Source organism: Microtus oregoni, unplaced genomic scaffold (genome assembly GCF_018167655.1).
Source record: "Microtus oregoni isolate MIOR12 unplaced genomic scaffold, Mior012 000012F_ref0000307, whole genome shotgun sequence".
In the NCBI taxonomy this organism is placed as follows: Eukaryota; Metazoa; Chordata; class Mammalia; order Rodentia; family Cricetidae; genus Microtus; species Microtus oregoni.
In genome coordinates this window covers 53,712,568-53,722,914 of record NW_024543071.1, presented here as the reverse complement: position 1 = coordinate 53,722,914, position 10,347 = coordinate 53,712,568, and the positions used below count along the sequence as shown (strand labels likewise).

The 10,347-nt window shown below is 52.0% G+C and overlaps 1 protein-coding gene across 2 annotated transcripts; it reads left to right on the top strand.

Annotated features, from left to right (window-relative positions):
* The first annotated feature begins 836 nt into the window (after positions 1–836).
* CUNH11orf24 (chromosome unknown C11orf24 homolog) lies at positions 837–9,513 on the top strand. Of its 2 annotated transcripts, XM_041661517.1 has the most exons (4): positions 837–968; positions 6,410–6,610; positions 7,236–7,401; positions 8,124–9,513. In XM_041661517.1, exons 3-4 carry the CDS (start codon positions 7,326–7,328, stop codon positions 9,230–9,232), a joined length of 1,185 nt encoding a protein of 394 aa, XP_041517451.1. In that variant the 5' UTR covers positions 837–968; positions 6,410–6,610; positions 7,236–7,325; the 3' UTR covers positions 9,233–9,513. The 2 variants fall into 2 exon arrangements, with proteins under 2 accessions (XP_041517451.1, XP_041517452.1); XM_041661518.1 differs by lacking the exon at positions 7,236–7,401.
* The last annotated feature ends 834 nt before the right edge of the window (positions 9,514–10,347 follow it).

The window sequence follows — 10,347 nt, the reverse complement described above, 5'->3', positions numbered from 1 at the left end:
CTGTCTTCATTTCTCTTAATCTAACGTTTCCTCAGCCGCAGCACCCCCTCACAGAGAACCCCCAGCCAATTTCTTCTGGAGTGGGCTCAGACAGTGGTCTCTGTGTGTGTGGGTGGGTGCCTACAGGTATGTACAGGCGTGTAATCCCCTGGGAACTGTTGTTTCTGATGGTTGAGAGCCATCCTGTGGGTGCTGGGAATCAATCGCTGAGCCATCTCTCCAGCCCCAGACTATTTCAAATTAAAAGCAAGTCCCACAGGTTTTCCCTTTCGTCCCACTGTCATGCCACGTGTGAAATTCCAAAGTCCTTTGTGAGTCTGTTTCTCGACCTGGAAAATAGAAGCGAAGGTCCTCTTGCAGAATTAAATCAGTGTAATACCCTTCAAGTGAAGTGCTGCGCCAGAAACTGGCAGTGCAGTGGGCGCAAAGCAAATCTTAGTAGCCATGCCTGCGAGCAGGGACTGGAAGATCGGCCATAAGGGGTTGAATAGCAGAGAGGGGAGGGAGTGCAGAAACCGGGCCAAAGGAATCGCCCAAAGTCCCCCACGAGACCTTCGAGAGCCGCCCTTCCAAACGAGCACAGCTGCGGTCACCTGGCCCGAGCCCCTCTCCCGGGCTTCTGGAAATAGCCGTGCACACAGACACAGCCTAGAAATTCCAGGACCGTTCACTTCCGCTAGAGCGACCCCAAATAGCCCTTTCCGGCAAAGGCAAGACCAGGGTGGAGGCCAGCTCCCGCGGTGGGCGTGGCCTGAATAAACCACGCCCGTCGCACCCGGCCTCGCAGGCACAGCGACGGCCTATTGGTCCCGCCTTCGTGACGTCTTTCCGGGGCGGTCCGGGTGGGGCCCGGCGCTCACCCCCAAGCTGAGTTAACTGGGTGTCGCTGCGGTCCACGTCCCCGCGCGGGGCTGAATCGCTGAAGTGGCTACGCTGCGGAGCGAGGGCCACAGGCCTGCCGCGCCCGGGTAAGCGACCGGCGCAGCCGGCCCGGGGACCGTCGTGAAGGTCTCGTGAACCGGTTGGGGATGGACAGCGAGGTGCGGGGCGGAGAAGGGATGAATGGGAATCCGGTGCGCTAGGCGGTGAGGAATGGAAGCGAGGAGAAGGGAGGAACGGGCCGAGCCCTTGGAGGAGCATGGATGCGCGGGAAGAGGAGGTGGGCTGACGGCTATCGCTAGCCTGCGAGAGCTCAGGCTGGGCAGTTTGTGAACATTCTATGGACACTTGAGAGTAGGCGAGTCCTGGATCAGTCAGTACTCTAGAAGGTGTTGGTCTCAGAAATCGTTGACCCTTTGGGTGACTCAGGCCTGCCCCCCAAATTCTTTGTACCTGCGTGTGAGGAAAATCCATCCTACTCCTCACTTGCCTACTTGCCTGCCTCCCCCTGTGGCCGCTAGCTCGTGCACTAGCGGTCTGGCTGGTGCTTCGGAGTCCGACTAGAACTTACATTACTTACGCCCCCACCCCCAGTAAGCAGCTCCAGTTTTTCGGTAAAATCAACCAGCAAAGTGCTTAAAATACAGGTTTTCCATTTATAAATTAGACCTGCCTAATGGACAGCGAGATAGCAGAACTGCTGGCGTGGTGAGCTTCAAGACAGCAGACCTTTGGCACTTTAGTAGTGAGACTGTTCCAGAAACCTGGAGCTAAGCAGGGTAATTGAGATACTATTGATGTCTGTCCCATGGACACATCCTTTAGGTCACAGGGCAGAGACATATGTAAGTCCAAACAGGTGATGTGTCGGGATTAGGTGGCTCTAGTTTGTCGTGTACTAGCTTTCTCAATCTCCAAGCTTGCTTTGAGTAGAGATGGGGCCTGCTGATAAAAGGTTATTAGTGGTCATTGCCAAGTCTGTACTTCTTGCATGGAATCTGTGTTAGAAAAAGAAGTTCAGCAATTCGAGGTCTAGTTCTATGTGATTTGTATATAGCAATCCATACATCTCAGTTCATAAAGGAGTAGAGTCAAGGAAGATTGAGAATGCAGGATATCAAACACCAGAGGAACTGGGAGGCATCTTAAGGGCACAGTCTAGGAAAGGAATGCCGTTAACACTTGAGGACTCAGACACGTCACCTGGCTGAACTTCGGTAGGTGCAGTCCAGGAAATAAAGACTTGTGTGTATAGACATTGCCCTATGGTCTAAAGGATTTGCCCATGTGGCAGATTGGGACGTTAGATACTGGCCTTCTTGTGTGAGCTGGCAAAAGGCGCCCTGCTGCTTCTTCCCTACAGATTCCTGAGGAACTGATTCCCAGAGAGGAGGGACTCTCGGTGCCGCCTGCCTATCCTAGTCTCAGACTTAACACAGTATTTTATTATCGTTTTCTTCCTTCTTTATGTGTATGTGTGTTTTATCTGCATATCTGTCTGTGCACTGCTTTCATGTAGTGCCCCGAGGGCAAGAAGAAGCTGTCAGACTGTCATTAGGCCGTGCAGGCCTATAACCTCAGCGCTGGGGAGAAAGAGGCAGGGGAATCCGGGGGCTCTCTGGCCAGTCAGTCTAGTCAACTTGGCAAGTTCCAGTGGGTTCATCAAGAGACCCTGTCTCAAAGTAATATAATAGATAATATATGGGAGGTGGCTGAAGAGATGGCTCAGGAGTTAAGAGCACTTTTAGAAAAATATTTAAAAATATTTTTACCAGAGCCGGGTGGTGGTGGCGCACGCCTTTAATCCCAGCACTCGGGAGGCAGAGGCAGGCGGATCTCTGTGAGTTCGAGACCAGCCTGGTCTACAAGAGCTAGTTCCAGGACAGGCTCCAAAACCACAGAGAAACCCTGTCTCGAAAAACCAAAAAAAAAAAAAAAAAAAAAAAAAAATTTTGCCAGGCAGTGGTGGTGCATGCCTTTAATCCCAACACTGGGGACAGAGGCAGGCAATTCTCTATGAGTTCAAGGCCAGCCTGATCTACAGAGCTAGTCCTAGGACAGCCAGGGCTACACAGAGAAACCCTGTCTCAAAAAACTATATATATATGGGTGTTTTGCCTCCATGTATGTCTGTGCACCATGTGCCTGCAATTCCTGGAGTGACCTGAAGAAGGCATTGGATTCCCCACGACTTGAGTTACAAATGGCTGTGAACCACCATGTGGTACTGGGACTCTAACCCTGGTCTTGAGGAAGAACATCCATTGCTCTTAACTGCTGAGCCATCTTTCCAGTGAGGTTTTACACTGTTCATGGTGACACATGCTTTTAATCTCAGCACTTGGGAAGCAAAGGCAGGCAGATCTTTGTGAGTTCAAGGCCAGCCTGGTTCACGCAGCTTGTTCTAGGCCAGCTAGGACTATACAGTGAAACCTAGTCTCAAAACAACAAACAAAATAGATGAGTTCTCAGTATAAGTCCCTGTCTTGGAACTTGTTATATAGATCAGGGTGACCTAGAACTTTTAGCTATCCTCTTGCCTTAGTTTCTAGAGTACTGGGATTCCAGATATACACTGCCATGCCTGGGTCTTTATACAGATAAAGAGACTACTGAGGTCCAAACTCTGACTTAAGGCTCCCTAAAGTTCTTGAATCAAGACTTACTTCTAAGCACATGAATGTTGTTTTTTTTATTAGTCAGTTTGTAAAGGTTAGTGTAGCTCCCCTTCTGTAACGTTGTTTTGTTGACCCGGGAGCCCACTCTGTAGCCAGGGTGGTCTCGAACTTGCCTCTTGCCTCTGCTTCCCCAGAGCTGCAATTATAGGCATTTGTCATCATGCCTAGCTCTACATGCGGTCTTGACATTAAGACTATCTTTCGCAAAGTGGAGGCAGGACCAAGCCAGAGAGATGAAGTCGCAGTACAAGAAGGACCTTCTTGGCTCTTGTTAGTGGCTAGTTTCTGTTTCTGTGGGAGTGACTTCTAGACACACCCTCTGGCTGGGAGTAAGTGATAGGAGTGGGACACAGCAGGAGCTTTCCCTGTGGGGAGTTTTAGAGATAGACTTGAGGAACAGCTGCTGCAGCGTGTGTACACTTATGTGTGCATGCATGCACTGCCTGTGTGACTTCCCACATACGTGGCTGCTTGCTTGCATGCGTATGACTGGCTGTGTGCAAGGACAGGTCTGTGCAAGTGGGCTTGTGTGTACAGGTGTGTGCGTTTCTGCACTTTTGTTTTTGATAGCAGGTTTGTGACTAGGCTGACATCATCAGGGCTTACCACCTGCTAACGCCACCTATCCTCTGGAAGGTGAGGAGCTGTTTCTCTAGTCTCCAGGCATCGCCATCTGTTAACGCCTGTCCTTTAGAAGGTGAGGAACTCCTGAGTGTACTTTATATGTTCCTCAGTTAAAGCTGGGCCTAATAGCTCACACTTGCAGTCCCAGCATTTGGGAGGCTGGACAAGTTTGAGGTCAGTTTGGGCTACGTAGTTCCAAGCCAGCCTAGGTTACAGTGTGAGACCTGTCTCAACAGCATGGCTCAGAACACAAGAGCCTGTACTTCTCTTACAGAGGACCTGAGTTTGGGTCCTAGCACTTACATCTAGTGGCTCACAACTGTTTATAATTCCAGCTTCAAGGTAATCCGATGCCTCTGGGCACCTGCTCTCATTCATGTGTGTGTGTGCGCGCACACACACACACACACACACACACACAGGGATGTACATGAATATGCAAGGTTGAAAAAATAAAGAACCTTAAGACCCAGCTCCAACAACTCCTCAGGGAGAGCAGGTCTGCTTAGTGTCCTCTCACGGCAGTACCGTCCTGGGTTCCACTAGGTTCCAGTTGTCTCCTAGAAAATGGATTTCCTAACAGATAAATCAGGTAGTTTCTCAAAAAAAAAAATTTCCAGGTGGGCTGGAGAGATGGCTCAGTGGTTAAGGGCATTGCCTGCTCTTCCAAAGGTCATGAGTTCAATTCCTAGCAACCACATGGTGGCTCACAACCATCTGTAATGAGGTCTGGTGCCCTCTTCTGGCCTGCAGACACACAGGCAGACAGAATACTGTATACATAATAAATAAATATTTTTAAAAAAAGATCTCCAGGTGAGATCCAGCAAGGTGCCTCAAGGGATAAAGGCACTTGCCACCAGGCCTACCCCTGAGGTGGGAGGAGGAACAGATCTCTGCAGGCTGTCCTTGGACCCCACACGCGCTCTGCAGTGCGTGCACCCAGGCCACACATATAGTTACTTGTTCTAATTTTTAAAAAAATCTCCTGCCAGGCAGTGGCACACACTTTTTAATCCCAGCACTTGGGAGGCAGAGGTGGGTAGATCTCTGTGAGTTTGAGTCCAGCCTGATCTACAAAGCAAGTTCCGGGACAGCCAGGACTGTTACACAGAGAAACCCTGTCTTACAAAACCAAACAACCAACTAAACAAACAAAAATCTCCATGACCTTCCCCCACATCCATGTGAACTGTCAGCTACCCTATGCCGCTCTGCCCACGCGTTGATGCCTTTCATAGATGTTTCCCAAAGGGATCCATGCCATCATACATGTTGTAAAATCATAAAAAAATAATCCAGATCCAGTCCTCAAGATAGTCATTTTTGACATTCGCTTCCTGATGCACGCTGTGGCCATAAATGTCAAGTAGTTTATACATGGATGGCACAGTATTTACAGAGCCATTTCAGAGCATGCTACTGTGAGAAATATCTGTAGATCTCTGGGGTGTGTGTGTGTGTGTGTGTGTGTGTGGTGTGTACTGTTGTGCTCACCCACGAGGTGTGTGTAGGCCAGAGGCTGACACTGACATGTCTTCCTTGATTCCCTCTCCACCAGTTTTATGTAGGCAGGGTCTCGCTGAACCTCAAGTTTGCTGTTTCTGCCAACCTAACTCAAAACCCTGGGCCCATCTGTCTCTGCCCCACAATGCCACCATGTGCAGCTTTTGCATGAGTGTTAGGGCTCTGAACTCTGGCTCTTGAGCCTGTCCTGTGCAGTAAGGCTCCCCCCCCCCCCCCCCCCGGCCTCAGTTGTGTATCAGATGTTAACCTGGAAGCCACCATGTAGCCAAGGCTGGCCATGAACTCTTGCTCTTCCTGACTACACCTCCCAACCACTGAGGTTACAGGCATGTGCCACCAAGACTTTCATCTTTGAACTTCTGTCTAGTTCCTCCTTTAAAAGGTTCTTGAGCCGGAGGGTGGTGACGTGTGCCTTTAATCCCAGCACTCGAGAGGCAGAGGCAGGTGGATCTCTGAATTTGAGATCAGCCTGGTCTACAGAGCAAGTTCTAGGATAGCCAGGGCTACACAGAGAACCCCTGATTCAATAAAACAAACAAAAGTTCTTGTGTCAGAATTGGCTTCATCAGCAGTTGTAACATTGACAGTTCTGATGCGTGTTCTTCCCCAGCTGGAGCTGCCAGTGCTACTCCTCCTGGCCTCCTCACTGCATGTGTGTCCCTTGTTCTTCCTGAGCAACTCTGGCTCTCTTTCAACCCTAGGTGTGTCTGGCACTGCAGAGGAGGGTCTGCCTCTGTCCTACATGTGCCTCAGCCAATGCCATGGCCTGGGAGTGCCCTGCCCAGCTGCTCTCACCTGCAAAGCCAAACTTAATATGCCAAGTACAGGATGCCAAGCCCACAGCTGCCCAAGGAGGACATCATCAGCCTGGCCTCCCGGTCTGCACTGAGCAGATACCTCTGGTGAGTGTCCCAGGTTCTGCCTGTTTGGGGACCAACAGGGAACCTAGGAAGAGCCCTGGGGTAGTGGGTTTGTAGAGTCAACAGAAAGCCACCCTGAGGTGGCCGGAAGCTCTGGAGCCACAGTTGTGGGCTGTGTTACCTGGGATGCCTACTGTGTGAATAAAGTTTTGCTGGGGAATGGGACAGCCTCTGCCATCCATGGTTGTCCCTTCACCACAGTGGCAGGACTAAGTAGCTGAGACATGGTTGTCTCTTCACCACAGTGATTCCCTGTCTAAAATATTTGCTCCTTGGCCCTTTTTTTTTTAAGATTTATTTATTATGTATACAATGTTCTGTCTGCATGTGTGCCTACATGCCAGAAGAGGGCACCAGATCTCATTACAGATGGTTGTGAGCCACCATGTGGTTGCTGGGAATTGAACTCAGGACCTCTGGAAGGAAAGTCTCTTAACCTCTGAGCCATCTCTCCAGCCCACCCCTGGTCCTGGTCTGAATACTGGGCTCTGTACATCATGGACCCTGCAGAGCCTGCACTAGAAATGTAGCGTGAAGCCCTTGGTCTCTGGGGAGGCCGTGTGCTGCTGAGCAAACGCCTCTGACCACCTTGCCCTTCTCACCCCAGATTCCTGGGCCAAGCAGAAGACAACTGTGGACAGCCTAAAGGGCTGGCTGGCTCAGAGACCACCAGCCTTGCTTCCAGCTCGCCAGCAAGATGTGGACAGCCCTGGTGCTGGTTTGGATTTCCTCCATGCCCTTATCTAGAAGCCATAACATGACTGAGGAGGCGCGTAAGTGAGAAAGCTGTGTGACCACCAGGAAGGCTCCCAGGAGCCTCGGCCCAGAAGAGAGGCAGCTACAGTCCTGCCTTCCCAGGGCGGGGCGGGTCTGTCAGCTGGGGCTGGGCTGGGGCTAGGGTGGAGAGGAGCACAGGTGGGGCCCCAGTGTGACCAAGCAGCAAAGCCCTGTAGACCTGCCCTGTCTTGTGGAGTTAATTTGTTGGAACACCAGGTATTGAATGCGCTCCTGCCCTGTGGGGCTCTGCGAATCTCCAGGAATTCCTTCAGACAAGCCTATCCTGAGGCTAATTAGAATTTGAATGTCTGCAGCCACTTTTTTGTACAAATCTTGGGGTGTGCGCACAGGAGCTGAGGTTTACTTTGTTTTCATGGGCTAATCATATAATGTGAGCCTTCTGGCCTGCTGCTTTAGGGACTGGATCCACTTCCAAAGTTCTGAAGCCTCCACAGGCTGGAGTCAGAATGGGCAAAGGAATCCTTGACTCAGGTGTCATGGGCTCTGGGTGGCTGTGGTCAGCTGTGGAGAGGAGAAGAGGAGGCACTGATTCACAGGTCACTTCCATCAACACCAGGGCTCTGGTTAGAATATGGTGCCAGCCAGCACAGGGCCAGGAGCTAAGTGACAGCATGTGACCCTATGCTTGATATGTATTGTCTTTCTATGGTTGATAGTATTGTCTTTCTCTCTCCCTTCTGACTTGAACGACACTTAGTACCGACCAAGGTGTGGCCTAAAGCCGTGAACCAAAGCGTGACTAGGGACACAGGTCCAAGAACAGCCACAGTGCCGCCTGCTCCTGTCACGCCAACCACGGGGACCTGGGCAGCTAGCCCGAACTTGACCAGAGTGACAGCAGAGATGACAACGCAGTGGACAAACATGAGCACTCTGACCACCAGAGAAGGCACGACGGGCAGTGTGACCTCCAGTTCCCTTACACCACCTCCATCATCAGGGCCCGTGACCGTGGGGCCATCTCCACCCACCACCACTGCTGGGCTTCCCTCTCTCAGCACACCACATGCAGAAGTGCCAAGTGCAGATGCCAGCACGTCACCAAGAACAGCCACAGTGGCAACAGTGGCCCCACATACCACGACTGTTGCTGCAGGCACCATAAACACAAGCGGTCCCACAAGGACTCCGAGTCCCGCCGAAAGCACACCTACTAACACATCCACCATGAGCCCCATCCCCACTTCAGGTGCCCAAACCCAAGGTACCACCATCCAGGTGACAACAGAACAGCCAGTGCATAGCACAGCTGGTAGCTCAACACCTGGTCCTTCAAATACCACCCTGGAGCCCACCACCACCCGCTCTGTGGCTTCAACGGCAGTAGTGACCACCACTCAGATACAAACCAAGGAGTCAACTGCCAGCACAATGCCAGTGCCTCCTACCAGCCTGACCCCAGAAGTGGAAGCCACAACCCTCACCACACAGCCAAGCCCTGCATTATCTACCCAGGGGATAGATGGGCCAGGCACACCCCTGACAACAGAGCGGGTGGAGACCAAAGCCACAACTGGTACTGCCACTGCTGGGCCAACACCCAGGAGCTCCGGGGACCCTAAGGTGCCAACCACAGACTCGTGTCAGCTCAGCACCCAAGGCCAGTACCTAGTGATCACCCCTGAGCCCCTTACCCCATCCTTAGTGAACAAAATGTTGCTTCTGGTGGTGCTCGTTTTTGGGGTGACCCTGTTCATCGCAGTCCTGGCGATGTTTGCCCTGCAAGCCTATGAGAGCTACAAGAAGAAGGACTACACGCAGGTGGACTACCTGATCAATGGCATGTATGCCGACTCGGAGATGTGAGCCCAGGAGGCCGGCCTCCTCCGTGGCCTTCTGTTTTGTCTCAGACCAAACCAAGTGCTTCCAGATCCTTTTGGTGCAATTTTGGAACTGTGCCAGATGCGTAGACACACGTAGCTGCTGTCAGACCACTCCAGGAACAGGAGAGAGCTGCCTTTTCATAGTTATTTTTTTAAACTATCACATATGCAAGCGTGACCGCGGTCAAGGGGGCCTGGCCCGTTTGGCTGTCGGCGTGTGAGATCTTGACCAGAATTAAAAGCAGTGGCTGCTCTCCGTCTGGCTCCCGTGGTCTATGTCCTGCCCTTAGTCACTCCTGGCGCAGCCTTTGTGATCCCTGGAGGCTTCCTCTTGTAACCATGGATATGACATGAGTCCCTGCGGAGCTGCTGTGTTCAGGCCACTGTCTTGGGCTCCCTCTGATGTCCGAGTGCTCTACAGTGGCTCTCCCAAGTCCTGAGCTGTCCCTTGGTGCTGGCAGTGGCTGCTTGGCTTCTCAGGAGCTGAACCTCTTGGAGCCCAACCTGGGTATGAAAGAGCCAAATCCAGCACAATCCATAAAAAAACCAGCTTGGCCCCCACACACCCTGCTAGTTACCTGGCACAGACACAGAGGTGGGACATACAGTCCAAGGAAAAGTGGTGCTGAATCTCTTGTTCCCAGGCAGAAGCTCAGAGCCCTCTCCACAGGGTATTGCTGGTTCTTGTCACAGCAGTCAGAGGGTATAGTTTGTCACAGTCCAGCCACCATCCCCGTGTGGATGCGTGTAGCACACTGGGCACCCACCCCAGCAGATCAGCATTCCAGCCCCCATTTTATCGACCACTGAGGCCCAGTAGCATTTCACTCTTCAAGGGTCAGGGTCAGGATAAAGCCTGCCTGTGTCTGGTTTGGATCCTGTTTCTTGGCAGTGCTGAGGATGGAACCCAGGCCCTTGTGAGCCATTCCCCAGCCGTGACCCCTTGTCCTAGGATCCCCGTTCTGTGTTCAGTTGTGAGCCACACCCCAGCCGTGACCCCTGGTCCTAGGATCCCCATTCTGTGTTCAGTTGTGAGCCACACCCCAGCCGTGACCCCTGGTCCTAGGATCCCCTTCTGTGTTCACTTGCTCTGTTTAC

Coding starts and splice junctions, on each gene's coding strand:
- CUNH11orf24 (XM_041661517.1), top strand. CDS start 7,326: ATGTGGACAGCCCTGGTGCTGGTTTGGATTTCCTCCATGCCCTTATCT. Junction 7,402..8,123: donor TAACATGACTGAGGAGGCGC/GTAAGTGAGAAA, acceptor AACGACACTTAG/TACCGACCAAGGTGTGGCCT.